This window comes from Pseudophryne corroboree, chromosome 3 (genome assembly GCF_028390025.1).
Source record: "Pseudophryne corroboree isolate aPseCor3 chromosome 3, aPseCor3.hap2, whole genome shotgun sequence".
Classification (NCBI taxonomy): Eukaryota; Metazoa; Chordata; class Amphibia; order Anura; family Myobatrachidae; genus Pseudophryne; species Pseudophryne corroboree.
Genome location: NC_086446.1, coordinates 488,438,863 through 488,458,678, shown reverse-complemented (window position 1 = coordinate 488,458,678; position 19,816 = coordinate 488,438,863). Strand labels below are relative to the sequence as shown.

The following is a 19,816-nucleotide window of genomic DNA, read 5'->3' as shown; positions in this document are numbered from 1 at the left end:
TTTCTCGGAGTCCGTAGTGGATGCTGGGCGCCCATCCCAAGTGCGGATTATCTGCAATACTTGTACATAGTTACAAAAATCGGGTTATTATTGTTGTGAGCCATCTTTTCAGAGGCTCCGCTGTTATCATACTGTTAACTGGGTTTAGATCACAGGTTGTACGGTGTGATTGGTGTGGCTGGTATGAGTCTTACCCGGGATTCAAAATTCCTCCCTTATTGTGTACGCTCGTCCGGGCACAGTACCTAACTGGCTTGGAGGAGGGTCATAGGGGGAGGAGCCAGTGCACACCACCTGATCGGAAAGCTTTACTTTTGTGCCCTGTCTCCTGCGGAGCCGCTATTCCCCATGGTCCTTTCAGGAACCCCAGCATCCACTACGGACTCCGAGAAATAGAATTATCGGTAAGTAAATTCTTATTATTTATATATATTTATTTAAATTATATTATCAATTCACATTCTACTGCCAGTGGTTTTAGCAGTGAAGAGATTTTGATTACCTTTTGTGTGAGCAGATAGAAGAGCTGGGTTCGGAAGGCAAGGTGGAGGAGGCGCAAGGGATGATGAAACTTGTTGAACAGTTAAAAGAAGAGCGAGAACTTCTAAAATCTTCCACATCAGTAAGTTAAAAAAAATGTTCCTGAGGGGCACTTGTGCCTTGCCTGTTTACCTTTGAACTATAAACTAGACAATTGCATTGCTCTGTGCTGTTTACAGCTATGTTTCTCTAACGTACTAGTGGATACTGGAGAATAGTATATTACCATGGGGTATAGATCGGGTCCACTGGAGCCTGGCACTTTAAGAAATCAATAGTGTGTGCTGGCTCCTCCCCTCTATGCCCCTACTAGCAGACTCAGTTTAGAAAATGTGCCCTAGGATCCGGGTACATTCTGTTGCTCTCCAAAGAGGTTTCTTCAGAAATTTCTTCTAGTTTATTTTCAGGCACACTGGTTGGCAACCAGTCTGCCTGAGTCGTGGGACTTAAGGAGGGACCGAACCAACTTCCTAAGAGTTAATGGTTCGTAATCCCAGCTGACAGGACACTGAGCTCCTGAGGCGCGGTTTCTCACATCCCCAGGTTGTGAGCCCACGCCAGCAGCATGCGGCAACCCCTTAACAGATGCCAAAGTCGATGCGGTGCAGTTAGTGTTACACCGGGGTCCCGGTTAGCGGGTCCCCGATGCATATTGGCGGCATAAAGGGACAGTGTTCACCCGGCTCCAGGCACACTTTTTTTTTTTTTTTTTTTAAGGAGAGAGCCAGTATAAAAATAATGCAGGGACCCCGCTCCGTTATGGGGCGGGGCTTCCCGGAGAGTGGGACCAGAAGCCAAACGGTGCGATTTCCTGCTGCTGATGATGAATAGGCTGCACGCAGAGACTGCTCCTCCAGGACCCACTGAATCACCATTGTAACTGGTACCAGGGGGTTATAGTGAAGGGGGGGGGCTCCTAATCAGCGATTCTACCGCGCTGTGGAAAATAACACTTAAAGGACACCCAGCGGGGCGCTGTTCAGTCTGTGGTGTAGTGTGCTGGTTCCAATTTCTCTGTCACTCCATTCAGGGTAGTCTGGGTTAGTGTGCATATCTCACTAATACCTCACTGTATTATCTGTGTGTTTCTACTCAAGCATGTCTGCAAATTAGTCTGTGTGAACTTTATGCAAGGCTAGGTTTACACCTTCCTCACAGGGGTCCCTTATGTGTACCCAATGCTCAATTCCTTCACAAGGTAGTAATGTGCAGGAATCTGAGTGGATTGAATCATTTAAAACTATTTCCAATATTAGTTCAGAGTTAGCTACGGCTAAGCAAGAAAGACCCTGAAACAAACTATGGACACGTTTATGGTAACGGCTACCGACCACAGGTAGGCTCTTCAGCTCCCCCTGTTGGTCTCTCACAAACGCACTCTCCCTCACTTATTACAATCTGATTCTGAACTACCACAGCTTGATGAAGGAGAGGCTGACAAGGATGATTCCCTGTCCCCAGGTGTTGAAGCCCTCATGCCATTAGAGAGGTGCTCAATTTATCCCTAATAAGGAGGAAGAACAGGCAGAGGAATTGTATTTTCTCTAACGTCCTAAGTGGATGCTGGGGACTCCGTCAGGACCATGGGGTTTAGCGGCTCCGCAGGAGACAGGGCACAATAATAAAAGCTTTAGGATCAGGTGGTGTGCACTGGCTCCTCCACCTATGACCCTCCTCCAAGCCTCAGTTAGATTTTTGTGCCCGGCCGAGAAGGGTGCAATCTAGGTGGCTCTCCTGAGCTGCTTAGAATAAAAGTTTTTAAGTTAGGTTTTTTATTTTCAGTGAGTCCTGCTGGCAACAGGCTCACTGCTACGAGGGACTTAGGGGAGAGAAGTAAACTCACCTGCGTGCAGGATGGATTTGCTTCTTAGGCTACTGGACACCATTAGCTCCAGAGGGAGTCGGAACACAGGTCTCACCCTGGGGTTCGTCCCGGAGCCGTGCCGCCGACCCCCCTTGCAGATGCCGAAGTTGAAGAGGTCCAGAGGTCCAGAAACAGGCGGCAGAAGACTTTCAGTCTTCATAAGGTAGCACACAGCACTGCAGCTGTGCGCCATTGTTGTCAGCACACTTCATACCAGCGGTCACTGAGGGTGCAGGGCGCTGGGGGGGGCGCCCTGGGCAGCAATGTATTATACCTTTTTTATGGCTAAAATACATCACATATAGCCCTTGAGGCTATATGGATGTATTTAACCCTTGCCAGATCTCACAAACTCCGGGAGAAGAGCCCGCCGTTTTAGGGGGCGGGGCCTATTCTCCTCAGCACACGGCGCCATTTTCCTGCTCAGCTCTGCTGTGAGGAAGGCTCCCAGGCTCTCCCCTGCACTGCACTACAGAAACAGGGTTAAAACAGAGAGGGGGGGCACTTATTTGGCGATATGATTACATATGTGAAAATGCTATAAGGGAAAACACTTGTATAAGGGGTTGTCCCTGTATAATTATAGCGTTTTTGGTGTGTGCTGGCAAACTCTCCCTCTGTCTCCCCAAAGGGCTAGTGGGGTCCTGTCCTCTATCAGAGCATTCCCTGTGTGTGTGCTGTGTGTCGGTACGTGTGTGTCGACATGTAGGAGGACGATGTTGGTGAGGAGGCGGAGCAAATTGCCTGTATTGGTGATGTCACTCTCTAGGGAGTCGACACCGGAATGGATGGCTTATTTAGGAATTACGTGATAATGTCAACACGATGCAAGGTCGGTTGACGACATGAGACGGCCGGCAAACAAATTAGTACCTGTCCAGGCGTCTCAGACACCGTCAGGGGCTTGTAAAAACGCCCATTTACCTCAGTTGGTCGACACAGACACGGACACTGACTTCAGTGTCGACGGTGAAGAAACAAACGTATTTTCCTTTAGGGCCACACGTTACATGTTAAGGGCAATGAAGGAGGTGTTACATATTTCTGATACTACAAGTACCACAAATAAGGGTATTATGTAGGGTGGGAATAATCTACTTGTAGTTTTTCCTGAATCAGATAAATTAAAGTGTGTGATGATACGTGGGTTTCCTCCGATAGAAAATTATTGGAGGTATACCCTTTCCCGCCAGAAGTGAGGGCGAGTTGGGAAACACACCTTAGGGTGGATAAGGCGCTCACACGCTTATAAAAACAAGTGGCGTTACCGTCTCCAGATACGGCCGCCCTCAAAGAGCCAGCTGATAGGAAGCTGAAAAATATCCTAAAAAGTATATACACACATACTGGTGTTATACTACGACCAGCAATCGCCTCAGCCTGGATGTGCAGCGCTGGGGGGGCTTGGTCGGATTTCCTGACTGAAAATATTGATACCCTTGACAGGAACAATATTTTATTGACTATAGAGCATTTTAAGGATGCATTTCTATATATGCGAGATGCGCAGAGGGATATTTGCATTCTGGCATCAAGAGTAGATGTGATGTCCATATCTGCCAGACGATGTTTATAGACACGACAGTGGTCAGGTGATGCAGATTCCAGACGGCACATGGAAGTATTGCCGTATAAAGGGGCGGTCCATCGGACCTGGTGGCCATGGCAACAGCTGGAAAATCCACTTTTGTTACCCCAAGTCACATCTCAGCAGAAAAGGACACAGTCTTTTCAGTCTCAGTCCTTTCGTACCCATAAAGGCAGGCGGGCAAAAGGCCAGTCATATCTGCCCAGGGTTAGAGGAAAGGGAAGAAGACTGCAGCAGGCAGCCCATTCCCAGGAACAGAAGTCCTCCACAGCTTCTGCCAAGTCCGCAGCATGACGCTGGGGCCATACAAGCGGACTCAGGTGCGGTGGGGGGTCATCTCAAGAGTTTCAGCACGCAGTGGGCTCACTCGCAAGTGGACTCCTGGATCCTACACGTAGTATCCCAGGTGTACATTGGAAATTCGAGACGTCTTCCCCTCACAAGTTCCTGAAGTCTGCTTTACCAACGTCTCCCTCCGACAGGGAGGCAGTATTGGAAAAAAATTCACAGGCTGTATTCCCAGCAGGTGATAATCAAAGTACCCCTCCTACAACAAGGGAAGGGGTATTATTCCACACTATATTGTGGTACTGAAGCCAAACGGCTCAGTGAGATCTAAAAGATTTGAACAATTACATACAAGGGTTCAAATCAAGATGGAGTCACTCAGAGCAGTGATAGCGAACCAGGACGATATGGTGTCACTGGATATCAGGGACGCTTACCTACATGTCCAAATTTTGCCCTTCTCACCAAGGGTATCTCAGGTTCGTGGTACAGAACTGTCACTATCAGTTCAGACGCTGCCGTTTGGATTGTCCACGGCACCCCGGGTCTTTACCATGGTAATGGCCGAAATGATGATTCTTCCTAAAAGAAATATGGACGCTTTCCTGATAAGGGCAAGGTCCAGAGAACAGTTGGCGGTCGGAGTAGCACTATCTCAAGTAGTTCTACGACAGCACGAGTGGATTCTAAATATTCCAAAATCGCAGCTTTTTCCGACGACACGTCTAATGTTCCTAGGAATGATTCTGGACACAGTCCAGAAAAGGATGTTTTCTCCCGGAGAAGAAGACCAGGGAGTTATCCGAGCTAGTCAGGGACCTCCTAAAACCAGGAAAAGTATCAGTGCATCATTGCACAAGGGTCCTGTGAAAAATGGTGGTTTCTTACAAAGCGATCCCATTCGGTAGATTTCACGCAAGAACCTTTCAGTGGAATCTGCTGGGAAAATGGTCCGGATCGCATCTTCAGATGCATCAGCGGATAACCCTGTCTCCAAGGACAAGGGTGTTTTCTTCTGCGGTGGCTGCAGAGTGCTCATCTATGAAAGGGCCGCAGATTCGACATTCAGGACTGGGTCCTGGTGACCAATGGATGCCAGCCTGAGTGGCTGGGGAGCAGTCACACAAGGAAAAAATTTCCAGGGAGTGTGATCAAGTCTGGAGACTTCTCTCCACATAAATATACTGGAGCTAAGGGCAATTTACAAGGCTCTAAGCTTAGCAAGACCTCTGCTTCAAGGTCAGCCGGTATTGATCCAGTGGGACAACATCACGGCAGTCGCCCACGTAAACAGACAGGGCGGCACATGAAGCAGGAGGGAAATGGCAGAAACTGCAAGGATTCTTCGCTGGGCGAAAAATCATGTGATAACACTCTCAGCAGTGTTAATTCCGGGAGTGGAAAACTGGGAAGCAAACTTCCTCAGCAGGCATAACCTCCACCCGGGAGAGTGGGGACTTCAGCGGGAAGTCTTCCACATGATTGTAAACCGTTGGGAAAAACCAAAGGTGGACATGATGGCGTCCCGCCTGAACAAAAAACTAGACAAATATTGCGCCAGGTCAAGGGACCCTCAGGCAATAGCGGTGGACGCTCTGGTAACACTGTGGGTGTACCAGTCAGGGTATGTGTTCCCTCCTATGCATCTCATACCAAAAGTACTGAGAATCATAAGAAGGAGATGAGTAAGAACGATACTCGTGGTTCCGGATGGGTCAAGAAGGACTTGGTACCCGGAACTTCAAGAGATGCTCACGGAAGAACCGTGGCCTCTACCTTTAAGAAGGGACCTGCTCCAGCAGGGCCTTGTCTGTTCCAAGACTTACCGCGGCTGCGTTTGATGGCATGGCAGTTGAACGCCGGATCCTGAAAGGGCATTCCAGATGAAGTCATCCCTACCCTGGTCGAAGCCAGGAAGGATGTAACCACAAAACATTTTCACCGCATTTGGCGAAAATATGTTGCGTGGTGTGAGGCCAAGAAGGTCCCTACAGAGGAATTCCAACTGGGTCGTTTCCTACATTTCCTGAAAATAGGACTGTCTATGGGCCTAAAATTAGGGTCCATTAAGGTTCAAATTTCGACCCTGTCAAATTTCTTCCAGAAAGAACTGGCTTCAGTGCCTGAAGTTCAGACGTTTGTAAAAGGGGTACTGCATATACAGCCTCCTTTTGTGCCCCCAGTGGCACCTTGGGATCTCAATGTTGTTTTGAGTTTCCTAAAGTCACATTGGTTTGATCCACTCACCACTGTGGAATTAAAATATTTCACATGGAAGGTGAAGATTCTATTAGCCCTGGCTTCAGCCAGGCGTGTGTCAGAATGGGCGGCTTTATCATATAAAAGCCCTTACTTAATTTTTCATTCTGACAGGGCAGAATTGAGGACTCGTCCTCAATTTCTCCTTAAGGTGTTTTCTGTTTTTCACATGAACCAACCTATTGTGGTACCTGCGGCTACTAGGGACTTGGAGGACTCCAAGTTACTTGACGTTGTCAGGGCCCTGAAAATATATGTTTCCAGGACGACTGGAGTCAGAAAATCTGACTCGCTGTTTAGCCTGTATGCACCCAACAAGATGGGTGTTCCTGCTTCTAAGCAGACGATTGCTCGCTGGATTTGTAGTACAATTCAGCTTGCACATTCTGTGGCAGGCTTGCCACAGCCAAAATCAGTAAAAGCCCATTCCACAAGGAAGTGGGCTCATGGGCGGCTGCCCGTGGGGTCTCGGCTTTACAACTTTGCCGAGCTGCTACTTGGTCAGGGGCACACCCTGACTGAGGAGGACCTGGAGTTCTCTCATTCGGTGCTGCAGAGTCATCCGCACTCTCCCGCCCGTTTGGGAGCTTTGGTATAATCCCCATGGTCCTGACGGAGTCCCCAGCATCCACTTAGGACGTTAGAGAAAATAAGAATTTACTTACCGATAATTCTATTTCTCGTAGTCCGTAGTGGATGCTGGGCGCCCATCCCAAGTGCGGATTGTCTGCAATACTTGTACATAGTTATTGTTACAAAAATCGGGTTATTCTTGTTGTGAGCCATCTTTTCAGAGGCTCCTTCGTTGTTATCATACTGTTAACTGGGTTCAGATCACAGGTTGTACGGTGTGATTGGTGTGGCTGGTATGAGTCTTACCCGGGATTCAATATCCTTCCTTATTATGCACGCTCGTCCGGGCACAGTATCCTAACTGAGGCTTGGAGGAGGGTCATAGGGGGAGGAGCCAGTGCACACCACCTGATCCTAAAGCTTTTATTATTGTGCCCTGTCTCCTGCGGAGCCGCTAAACCCCATGGTCCTGACGGAGTCCCCAGCATCCACTACGGACTACGAGAAATAGAATTATCGGTAAGTAAATTCTTATTTTAATGTGAAACCAAAGTCCTCTGCAACCTTTCCGGTTTCTGAAGAATTAGATTCCCTGGCTAGGGCAGCATGGATAAATCCTGACAAGAAATGTATTATCCCTAAACGGGTGTTAAATTCATTCCCTTTCCCTACAGAGGATAGGAAAGTCTGGGAAACCCCGCCGACAGTGGATACATTGGTGTCCAGGCTGTCACGTAAGATCGTTTTACCTGTACCTGGGGCTGTTTCCCTTAAAGACCCAGCTGATCGTGAAATTAAAACCACTCTTAAATCAATTTATACTGCATCAGGTGTAGCCCAACGCCATACCATAGTATGCGGCTGGTTTTCTAGAGCCATGGTGAAATGGTCTGATATTCTGAAAGGGTTACTTACACTACCTCAAGATGAGATAGTTACATTGCTACAACACATCCAAGATGCTGCAGACTGAGTGAGGCTGTTAACGAACTTAGTATCATTAACGGCCGTACCACTGCTATGGCAGTATCTGCTCGTAGAGACCTGTAGCTATGTTAATGGTCAGCAGATGATGATTCTTAAAAAGTGGTTGAAAACCTTCCTTTTACAGGTGATGCTTTGGAGAAGAACTGAACAAGTGGAAATCTCAGGTAAATCTACATATCTGCCGTCTGCCCCGCCACCCGCCAGGCGTCCCTATCCTGGACCCTCCCTGCAGTCCTTTCGGGTGGCCAGATTCAGAGGCAAGGCCAGAGGTGCCTCCAATGCTGCTAGAGGATCTTGCGGTAAATCCCGCAAACCAGAAGCTGCTGGACCTGCGGACCAGGCCTCGGGAACCTCTTCCACGAAGCCCTCCGCGTGACGGTTGGCCCCAGCAGCAATGCGACTTTTAGGTAGGTGCTCACCTTCAACACTTCGCCGACATATGGGCAGAGTCCTGCTGGGATCCTTGGGTGAGGGACCCTCATATCCCATGGATACCAGCTGGAATTCCAGGAACTCCCTACTCTTACCAGCTTCACTGGAAGAAAGGGTTTCCTTACAGCAGGCAGTGCAAAAGCTGCTTTCTACAGGAGTTGCTGTTCCAGTGCCGCCTCAGCTGCACACAAAAAGGGGTTTTACTCAAGTCTTTGTGGTTCCGAAGCGCTCTGGACGACCGATCTTGAACCTCAAATCCCTGAACCCATATCTTCGGGTGTTCAAATTCAATATGGAATCTCCAAGAGCAGTGATAGCAAATCTGGAGGAGGGGGCGTTTCTGGTGTCACTGGATATAAAGGACACACAACTGCGCATGAGGGGTATCCAAATAATTTCCGTACCTGGACGATCTCCTGATAGTCGGTGTCCAGGGAACAGCTACTGCACAGTGTCGACTTGACTACTCGTTTGCTTACGGATCACGGTCTGATACTCAATTTCCAGAAATCTCACTTGGAACCGTCTCAGATAATTAATTTCCTGGGGATGATCCTAGGTACGGTGTCTCAGAAGATCTACCTTTCTATGGACAAGGCCTTGACTATTCAGTCTATGGTCTGGTCGGTGCTGAAACCTTGCGTGGTCTTGATTCATCTGTGCATCCACCTGCTGGGCATGATGGTGGCCTCCTACGAGGTGATACAGTACGGCAGCTTCCATGCGTGACCGTTTCAACTGGATTTGTTGGACAAATGGTAGGGATCTCACCTGCACACGCATCAACATATAATCAACATATAATCCTGTCACCAAATGTGCGGATATCCCTACTATGGCAGCTATATGTTCCCCATCTGGTGGAGGGTCTGAGTTTCAACACCCTGTCCTGGACGGCTGTTACTCAAGTAGCGCAGTTCCAGGGGACTTATTCCTTTCAGGAATCTGCTCTTCCAGTCAACATCCTGGAACTCAAGGCATTTTACAATGCTCTAATACAGGCCTCATCCCTCCTTCGGTATCGGGCCATCCAGGTGCAGTCGGACAGCGCCACGGCAGTGGTGTACATCAACTGGCATGGAGGAACAAGAAACAGGGCCGCAATGCGAGAGGTGTCAAGAATACTCCTCTGGGCGGAAGCCAACGCAAGGGCCATCTCAGCCGTTTACATTCCAGGAGTGGACAACTGGGAAGCAGAAACTACCTCAATACGGGGGAATGGGGCCTCTACTCTCAGGTGTTTCAACAACTTGTTCACCGGTGAGGTTGTCCACAGATAGACCCTGATGGCTTCTCGTCTCAACAAGAAGCGTCTTCGTTACTGCTCCAGAGCGAGGGACCCGCAAGCGGTTGCGGTAGATGCTCTGACGCCATTGCCTTACCGGTTTACCTGTTTCCTCCAAACCGCTAATCCCAAGAGTTCTCAAACTCAAAAAGGAAAGGGTTCAGGCAATTCTCATTGCCCCGGATTGGCTTCGTCAGGTCTGGTATGTGGACCTACTGACCCTGTTGTTGGAGGAACCCTGTCCTCTGCCGCTTCTCAAGGACTACCTTCATCAAGGACCGTTAGTCTATCCAGACTTACAGCGGCTATGTTTGACGGCCTGGAGATTTAGAGAGGGAAATTTTAACCAGGAAGGACCTTCCATCCAAGGTGGTTTCCACGATGGTTCAGGCCTGTAAGGTGGTTACCTCCAAACATTACCACCGTATTTGGAAGAAGTATGTTTTATGGTGTGAGGGTTAAATTTTCTCCTGTGGAATTTCGTCTGGTCTGTTTTCTACTGTTCCTGCAAGCAGGAGTGGATAAGGGCCTTCGTTTAGGCTCCATCAAGGTTCAGATTTCATCTCTGTTATTCCAGAAACAACTGGCGTTACTTCCTGACGTACAGACCTTTCTTAAGGGGGTATTGCACATTCAACCACCCTTTGTTCCTCCCACTGCTCCGTGGAACCTCAGTGTGGTGTTGACATTTCTCCAGTCGGATTGGTTCGAACACTTGCATAAGGTGGACTTCAAATACTTGACATGGCAGACTGTTATGTTACTGGCCTTGGCTTCAGCTAGGCGAGTGTCATAATTGGCGGCCTTGTCTTGCAAGAGCCCATACTTTGTATTTCGTGAGGATAGGGTGGAGCTCAGAACTCGCCCACAGTTTTTACCAAAAGTAGTGTCTGCCTTTCATATAAACCAACCAATTGTGTTTTCGGTCTTACCAGACACTTAATTTGCTCCAAAGTTCCTGGATGTTGTGAGGGCTTTGAGGATTTACATCAGGCTTGTCCAACCCGCGGCCCGCGGGCCGCATGCGGCCCAGGTCGGCTAGTAATGCGGCCCAGTGCAATTTTTAATTTTTTAAGAAATTCTATTCTAAAGTTTTCTAAAGTTTCAAGTTTGGGGAGCCAGCAGCACTAGACGCGGCTCTCTGTGCTTCCGGGATGCGGGCGCAGGCACATCGCGCGTGTGATGTCATGACGTCGCACGCGCATGTGACGTCACACGCATGCACCCGGCTAGAGCGAGCACGGAGCTGGAGGCGGGAGTCTCTGGCGGCCGCGGCTAAACTAGCAAATCCTGGCTAAAAAAAGTAGGTGCGTGCTGCGGGCGGCTACCGGTACATGGTGTCCTTGCCAAACCCCCTTCCTTTCACTCCATACAAGACTGGGCAACACTTCAGGCTCTACGAGAGGACTTCCCCCTTCTGAAATAAAAGCATTCAGGCCATCAGCTGCAAGGCACAATTCTCTGTAAGGGAGTCCGGGCAGGAGGGGCAGACCGGGGCTTACATTTCAAATGTAGTTTTTTTCTCTTTACAAAAAGCACAAATCAGGACAAATCTTTATTGAATGTTTAAGAGTTTTTCTTATGTTAATGAACAAAAGACTCAGCTGGTTTCATTTCTATTAAGTAAACTTGTTACATTCATTGAGAAAATAGCAGTGGTCTCCCCTAGTGAAACAGTATACGTTGAAGGGAGAGAGGAAAAAAACAAAACAAAATAGCAGTCCCGACTGGAATATAAATGTGTGTCCTCTTTTGCCCTTTCCAATCCCCTACTGCAGCCTCTCCTGTTGTTTCTCTGTGGTTTGTCCTATAAATAATGTGATTTTATTTGTTTTCAGCCTTTAACTGCGCATCTTCCTGCACAACCTGTCCCGTAAGGCCTGCCACCTACAGAATTGTATTTTAAAAGCCTCAAACATCACTTTATATTGGCCCTCATTCCGAGTTGTTCGCTCGGTATTTTTCATCGCATCGCAGTGAAAATCCGCTTAGTACGCATGCGCAATGTTCGCACTGCGACTGCGCCAAGTAACTTTACTATGAAGAAAGTATTTTTACTCACGGCTTTTTCTTCGCTCCGGCGATCGTAGTGTGATTGACAGGAAATGGGTGTTACTGGGCGGAAACACGGCGTTTCAGGGGCGTGTGGCTGAAAACGCTACCGTTTCCGGAAAAAACGCAGGAGTGGCCGGGGAAACGGTGGGAGTGCCTGGGCGAACGCTGGGTGTGTTTGTGACGTCAACCAGGAACGACAAGCACTGAAATGATCGCACAGGCAGAGTAAGTCTGGAGCTACTCTGAAACTGCTAAGTAGTTAGTAATCGCATTATTGCGAATACATCGGTCGCAATTTTAAGAAGCTAAGATTCACTCCCAGTAGGCGGCAGCTTAGCGTGTGTAACTCTGCTAAATTCGCCTTGCGACCGATCAACTCGGAATGAGGGCCATTAAGTAGTGATGTGCACCGGAAATTTTTCGGGTTTTGTGTTTTGGTTTTGTATTCGGTTCCGGTGGCTGAGAAACAATGTCAAACATCTCACTAACTTCATTTCCAAGTAAGTTTAATATGTTAACTATGTTTTATATGTTTTTTTTGGATGATCAGGTATCGTTACTGTTATTTTATTTTATGTGCGGCCCAAACCAAATTTTCATCTTCTAATGTGGCCCAGGGAAGGTGAAAGGTTGGACACCCCTGATTTACATCAAAAGGACTGCTTGTCACAGGAAGTCTGACTCGCTTTTCATAGTCTATGATGCTAGAAAATTGGTCGTCCTGCCTGCAAGCAGTCCATTGCTCGTTGGCTCAAATGAACTATCCAACAAGCCTATACTTCGGCTGCTCTGCCACTGCAGAGTTCGGTTCAGGCCCACTCCACAAGGTTGGTGGGTTTTTCCTGTGCGGCTACCCCGGCTGTCTCGGCCTTACAGTTGTGCCGTGCAGCAGCTTGGTCTGGTGTGAACACGTGACCTTCAGTTTGGTCAGGCGGTTTTGCAGGGGTTTCAGCACTCTTCCACCTGTTCTGGGAGCTTTTGGTCATCCCTATGGTAATCCTCTGTTCCCCAGTATCCACTAGGACATTAGAGAAAATAGGAATTTAATACCTATTGGTAATTCCTTTTCTCGTAGTCCGTAGTGGATACTGTGCGCGCGCCTCTGTGCTTCGTTTTCCTGCTTACTTTGTAAGTGTTTATTGGATGGGTTAGCTTTTGCTTCCCTGTTCCATGTTTGGTTAGCGTTGCTTTCTTTCTATCGTTAGCGTTGCTCTCCTGTGTCTTGGTTAGCTCGGCTATCTTATTGTGTGTGTTGGTTCGTTACCTCACCGCTTTGTGTTATATACTTCTCTCAAAGTATACAGAAAAAGACAATAGTGTGTATTCTGGCGCGAAGTTGTCAGCCTAATCTAGATCCGCCCAAAATAACAGATCTCAAACAATATTTTAGACCATACAATATGAGGATAGATCAAAGGCGATAACAATATAATAAATATGAGTATACGTCACTAATATAATATGTAGTCCTTTTCATAAAGTCATTCTCTTTGATCGTCTCACAAATTCCAGATGTACATGTGAAAGAGAAGGAAAAAAATGCACAAACATAGGTGGTATTGCTTGACACAGGTGGATGATAACCCGTAACTGTTCAGAAATTGGAACCCTATTGTGCCAAAACCGATATTTGATAGAAGATAAGAATAGTAGCTCGCCACCATTTCACAGTATACGTGGACGTACCGAAACTCGCATATGAAAGAGCAAGACCAGGTGTATAAAGATATTTGTGAGATGATCAAAGAGAATGACTTTATGAAAAGGACTTCATATCATAGAAGTGACGTATACTCAGATTTATTATATTATCGCCTTTGATCTGTCCTCATATTGTTTTCTCTCAAAGTATGTCCGTCTCCTCGGGCACAGTTTCCTAGACTGAGTCTGCTCGAAGGGGCATGTTGGGGAGGAGCCAGCACACACTAATGATTTCTTAAAGTGCCAGGCTCCATTGGACCCGATCTATACCCCATGGTAATATACTATTCCCCAGTATCCACTACGGACTACGAGGAAAGGAATTACCGGTAGTTATTAAATTCCTATTTCTGCTTTAAGAGGACAAAACGTTGGAGCATTTTATCTTGTATTAAACGTTTGGCATCAGTGGGGTTCTTGGGATTAATTTATGGCTAGAACAGGCACAACGTCTTGGTCTACTCCTCAGTCCATTGTCTTCTGAATGTTTGTGCTTCATTTAAGTGTTTTGTGCTTTGCATTACACAGACAATTGAAAGCTTTGCCGCTCAGGAGAAGCAGATGGAGGTGTGTGAAGTCTGTGGTGCCTTTTTAATTGTTGGAGATGCTCAATCCCGTGTAGATGATCATCTTATGGGTAAACAACATATGGGCTATGCCAAAATAAAGAACACTGTGGAAGAATTAAAGGTATGTCTATGGGATAAAAGAAAAAAACACTGCAAATGCACCTGAATCTATTTCAGAAAAAATAAACTTTTCACCTGTGTCTGTGCCAGCAAAGGACAATCTGGCTATAGAAATGGTTAATTTCAGACCTTTAAAGGACAGTTTTTTCCACTTTTATTAGTACCTCTCCTGTTTTATGGTCCACACACAGAAAAAAGTTAAGGAAATTAGATCATAGAAAATACCAGTGGTAAAGCAGGACAGCAGGGTTGGCTGGTTTAAATAAAATGGTTTAAAAAGAAAAAAACACTCTAGTTTCTTACTATGCTGCAACTAAGGTGCAGTGACTTTAAAAAAGCCTGTTATACTTAAACTAAACTCTAGTTTTTTTGTTTTTTTTTATTGAAACGGTTTAATGCAAGTGGCATGACCAGTGATAATGTTTAACTCCTTTTTTGGTGTGTTTTATCTGAAAAGTGCTATTGCATTTTTCATTTTGTGTTACTATTCAGATTTATTTAATTATAATAAGTCATAAGTAGGACTAATGCTTAACATTAACTTGTTCTTATTTTCAATTTCATCGGAGTGTACTTTTTATGTATTAATGTTTAGTCTATCTACATGTAGTCCGATATGAGTATTGAGCTGTAAAAAAGGGTTTTATTGAAAGATGTAAAATCAAATCATATCCTAATGTTAGAAAGGCTTACAAGATGGTTAAGGTTTCTAATACATGATTAAAGTTATTTTTCCATAAAACCATGAATATAAAAAAAAATGGTTTAAACCAGAAGATTAGGTGTTTTTTTTTTTTTCCAACAGTGCAGGACAGACAGTGGGGCAGCATACATTGACTAGCTTCATACATTGTTTTTTTTATTTTTGGGGGGAATGGGGGTCTTACGAACAAATGAAGGGGTAATAGTATATATTTCTGTGCTAGTGGGTATGCGACTAGATCTTCACATACAGTAATAAATCATTATTTACAATAGTTTGGGGGCACTGCCTTGAGGTAATGAATGCTATTATTTGAGCGGGCGTCTTGTCCAGAAAGAATGGATATGACCTGGGGATGAGAAGTTTTCCTTTTTGGTATAACATAACTTTTAAAAGGCAAATTCCCAAACTAATATGTTTTAAATCTCCCCCCAATGAATATATTAATGTGCATGCGTTTGGCCTCTTAGGGGTATATCCAATACCTGTCGTGTCCTTTCCGGCGGAAAGGACCCGACACGTGAGTATTCAACGGGACGGCGATTTGGCCGCTCCCGACAAATGTCAGTGCGCTGCTGAGCGCTGGGCCGTGCTGCTGCTGTTTCCACTGGCAATACTCACCCGTCCCCGATCCCCGGCCACCTCTGCCGCTGCTTCTCCAGGGAAGAAAAAACAGAGCTTATAGTACTTGATTATACAAATGATGATATCGACATCATGGTAATCTAAAAAGTGTCATTTATTAAAAATACTTGTATAGGATTAATATAGCTGGCTAACAAGCCGCCTTAATCTATATTCAAATACAATTAATAACAAATCAATGCATATGCAAAATTACTGTGCATCATAAATGGAATGGTGTCGTGCAACTTTGGAATAATGTCCTCCTTTTTAGGTCATATATTGAGGGCTTTTGGCAGAGTTGTATGGATCACAGACCAAATGTAGATACAGATGGTGGTCATGGACCAATGGCAGTGGTCCCAAGGGTTTTTAATAGTTACCGGTCCTGAGGTATTTGTGAAGGGATGAATCCTGTTAGCGTTGATCCTTTTCATGCGGTAGTTCACCGAAGTGGCAATGGATTTCAGCACATTTGTTGGGAGTCCCTCTAACCTTTAATGCTTGGACCGTGTATAACCAGAATCCTCCAGTAAATGACCAATAAACAAATGTCCACAGAGTCCCTTAGACCACGGAGGAACAAGCCTGACGCGTTTTGCTGTCCTTTGTCCTTAGCTTTTTGAAAAAGCTGTCTAAGGACAGCGAAACGCGCTACTATATTGCACCACAGAATTCAATAACAAATAATAAAATTTTGTGTTTTAACCATAAGACTGGCAAGGCAGGTTAAAAAACATTCTCAAATCGGTTAAGATGAAATAAATCAGCGCTTGCGATTCCCAGATAGCGATCAAAGACGCTAATTGGTTGACAGACAGGTTATAGGTGATCTGAGATTTCCAGCACGCTGGATTTCCCAGATAGCCCTGCATCAGCTGAACAGTGAATTGGGTCAATACATCCTGCACTTTTTTTTTTTTTTTTGTTCAGATTCCATTGTTTGCTCTTAATTTTTATTTCTCTAACGTCCTAAGTGGATGCTGGGGACTCCGTCAGGACCATGGGGTTTAGCGGCTCCGCAGGAGACAGGGCACAATAATAAAAGCTTTAGGATCAGGTGGTGTGCACTGGCTCCTCCCCCTATGACCCTCCTCCAAGCCTCAGTTAGATTTTTGTGCCCGGCCGAGAAGGGTGCAATCTAGGTGGCTCTCCTGAGCTGCTTAGAATAAAAGTTTAAGTTAGGTTTTTTTCTTTCAGTGAGACCTGCTGGCAACAGGCTCACTGCTACGAGGGACTTAGGGGAGAGAAGTAAACTCACCTGCGTGCAGGATGGATTTGCTTCTTAGGCTACTGGACACCATTAGCTCCAGAGGGAGTCGGAACACAGGTCTCACCCTGGGGTTCGTCCCGGAGCCGTGCCGCCGACCCCCCTTGCAGATGCCGAAGTTGAAGAGGTCCAGAGGTCCAGAAACAGGCGGCAGAAGACTTTCAGTCTTCATAAGGTAGCGCACAGCACTGCAGCTGTGCGCCATTGTTGTCAGCACACTTCACCAACAGTCACCAACTGTCACTGAGGGTGCAGGGCGCTGGGGGGTTCGCCCTGGGCAGCAATGTATAATACCTTTTTATGGCTAAAATACATCACATATAGCCCTTGAGGCTATATGGATGTATTTAACCCCTGCCAGATCTCACAAACTCCGGGAGAAGAGCCCGCCGAAAAGGGTGCGGGGCCTATTCTCCTCAGCACACGGCACCATTTTCCTGCTCAGCTCTGCTGTGAGGAAGGCTCCCAGGCTCTCCCCTGCACTGCACTACAGAAACAGGGTTAAAACAGAGAGGGGGGGCACTTATTTGGCGATATGATTACATATGTGAAAATGCTATAAGGGAAAACACTTGTATAAGGGGTTGTCCCTGTATAATTATAGAGTTTTTGGTGTGTGCTGGCAAACTCTCCTGTCTCCCCAAAGGGCTAGTGGGGTCCTGTCCTCTATCAGAGCATTCCCTGTGTGTGTGCTGTGTGTCGGTACGTGTGTGTCGACATGTAGGAGGACGATGTTGGTGAGGAGGCGGAGCAAATTGCCTGTATTGGTGATGTCACTCTCTAGGGAGTCGACACCGGAATGGATGGCTTATTTAGGAATTACGTGATAATGTCAACACGATGCAAGGTCGGTTGACGACATGAGACGGCCGGCAAACAAATTAGTACCTGTCCAGGCGTCTCAGACACCGTCAGGGGCTTGTAAAAACGCCCATTTACCTCAGTTGGTCGACACAGACACGGACACTGACTTCAGTGTCGACGGTGAAGAAACAAACGTATTTTCCTTTAGGGCCACAAGTTACATGTTAAGGGCAATGAAGGAGGTGTTATATATTTCTGATACTACAAGTACCACAAATAAGGGTATTATGTAGGGTGGGAATAATCTACTTGTAGTTTTTCCTGAATCAGATAAATTAAAGTGTGTGATGATACGTGGGTTTCCTCCGATAGAAAATTATTGGAGGTATACCCTTTCCCGCCAAAAGTGAGGGCGAGTTGGGAAACACACCTTAGGGTGGATAAGGCGCTCACACGCTTATAAAAACAAGTGGCGTTACCGTCTCCAGATACGGCCGCCCTCAAGGAGCCAGCTGATAGGAAGCTGAAAAATATCCTAAAAAGTATATACACACATACTGGTGTTATACTACGACCAGCAATCGCCTCAGCCTGGATGTGCAGCGCTGGGGGGGCTTGGTCGGATTTCCTGACTGAAAATATTGATACCCTTGACAGGAACAATATTTTATTGACTATAGAGCATTTTAAGGATGCATTTCTATATATGCGAGATGCGCAGAGGGATATTTGCATTCTGGCATCAAGAGTAGATGTGATGTCCATATCTGCCAGACGATGTTTATAGACACGACAGTGGTCAGGTGATGCAGATTCCAGACGGCACATGGAAGTATTGCCGTATAAAGGGGCGGTCCATCGGACCTGGTGGCCATGGCAACAGCTGGAAAATCCACTTTTGTTACCCCAAGTCACATCTCAGCAGAAAAGGACAGTCTTTTCAGTCTCAGTCCTTTCGTACCCATAAAGGCAGGCGGGCAAAAGGCCAGTCATATCTGCCCAGGGTTAGAGGAAAGGGAAGAAGACTGCAGCAGGCAGCCCATTCCCAGGAACAGAAGTCCTCCACAGCTTCTGCCAAGTCCGCAGCATGACGCTGGGGCCATACAAGCGGACTCAGGTGCGGTGGGGGGTCATCTCAAGAGTTTCAGCACGCAGTGGGCTCACTCGCAAGTGGACTCCTGGATCCTACACGTAGTATCCCAGGTGTACATTGGAAATTCGAGACGTCTTCCCCTCACAAGTTCCTGAAGTCTGCTTTACCAACGTCTCCCTCCGACAGGGAGGCAGTATTGGGAAAAAATTCACAGGCTGTATTCCCAGCAGGTGATAATCAAAGTACCCCTCCTACAACAAGGGAAGGGGTATTATTCCACACTATATTGTGGTACTGAAGCCAAACGGCTCGGTGAGATCTAAAAGATTTGAACAATTACATACAAGGGTTCAAATCAAGATGGAGTCACTCAGAGCAGTGATAGCGAACCAGGACGATATGGTGTCACTGGATATCAGGGACGCTTACCTACATGTCCAAATTTTGCCCTTCTCACCAAGGGTATCTCAGGTTCGTGGTACAGAACTGTCACTATCAGTTCAGACGCTGCCGTTTGGATTGTCCACGGCACCCCGGGTCTTTACCATGGTAATGGCCGAAATGATGATTCTTCCTAAAAGAAATATGGACGCTTTCCTGATAAGGGCAAGGTCCAGAGAACAGTTGGCGGTCGGAGTAGCACTATCTCAAGTAGTTCTACGACAGCACGAGTGGATTCTAAATATTCCAAAATCGCAGCTTTTTCCGACGACACGTCTAATGTTCCTAGGAATGATTCTGGACACAGTCCAGAAAAGGATGTTTTCTCCCGGAGAAGAAGGCCAGGGAGTTATCCGAGCTAGTCAGGGACCTCCTAAAACCAGGAAAAGTATCAGTGCATCATTGCACAAGGGTCCTGTGAAAAATGGTGGTTTCTTACAAAGCGATCCCATTCGGTAGATTTCACGCAAGAACCTTTCAGTGGAATCTGCTGGGAAAATGGTCCGGATCGCATCTTCAGATGCATCAGCGGATAACCCTGTCTCCAAGGACAAGGGTGTTTTCTTCTGCGGTGGCTGCAGAGTGCTAATCTATGAAAGGGCCGCAGATTCGACATTCAG

The 19,816-nt window shown here is 46.6% G+C and overlaps 1 protein-coding gene across 2 annotated transcripts in view; it reads left to right on the top strand.

Moving 5' to 3' along the window:
* LUC7L3 (LUC7 like 3 pre-mRNA splicing factor) overlaps nt 1–19,816 on the top strand; it is a 144,786-nt gene that overhangs the window by 44,307 nt on the left and 80,663 nt on the right. For both annotated transcript variants that reach the window (XR_010243900.1, XM_063960913.1), the window contains exons 6-7: nt 518–622; nt 14,101–14,262. Coding sequence is in view for 1 of the 2 variants with exons in the window: in XM_063960913.1 (XP_063816983.1) it covers nt 518–622; nt 14,101–14,262 (267 nt within the window). In the remaining variant the exon portion in view is untranslated. The remainder of the gene's footprint in view (nt 1–517; nt 623–14,100; nt 14,263–19,816) is intronic.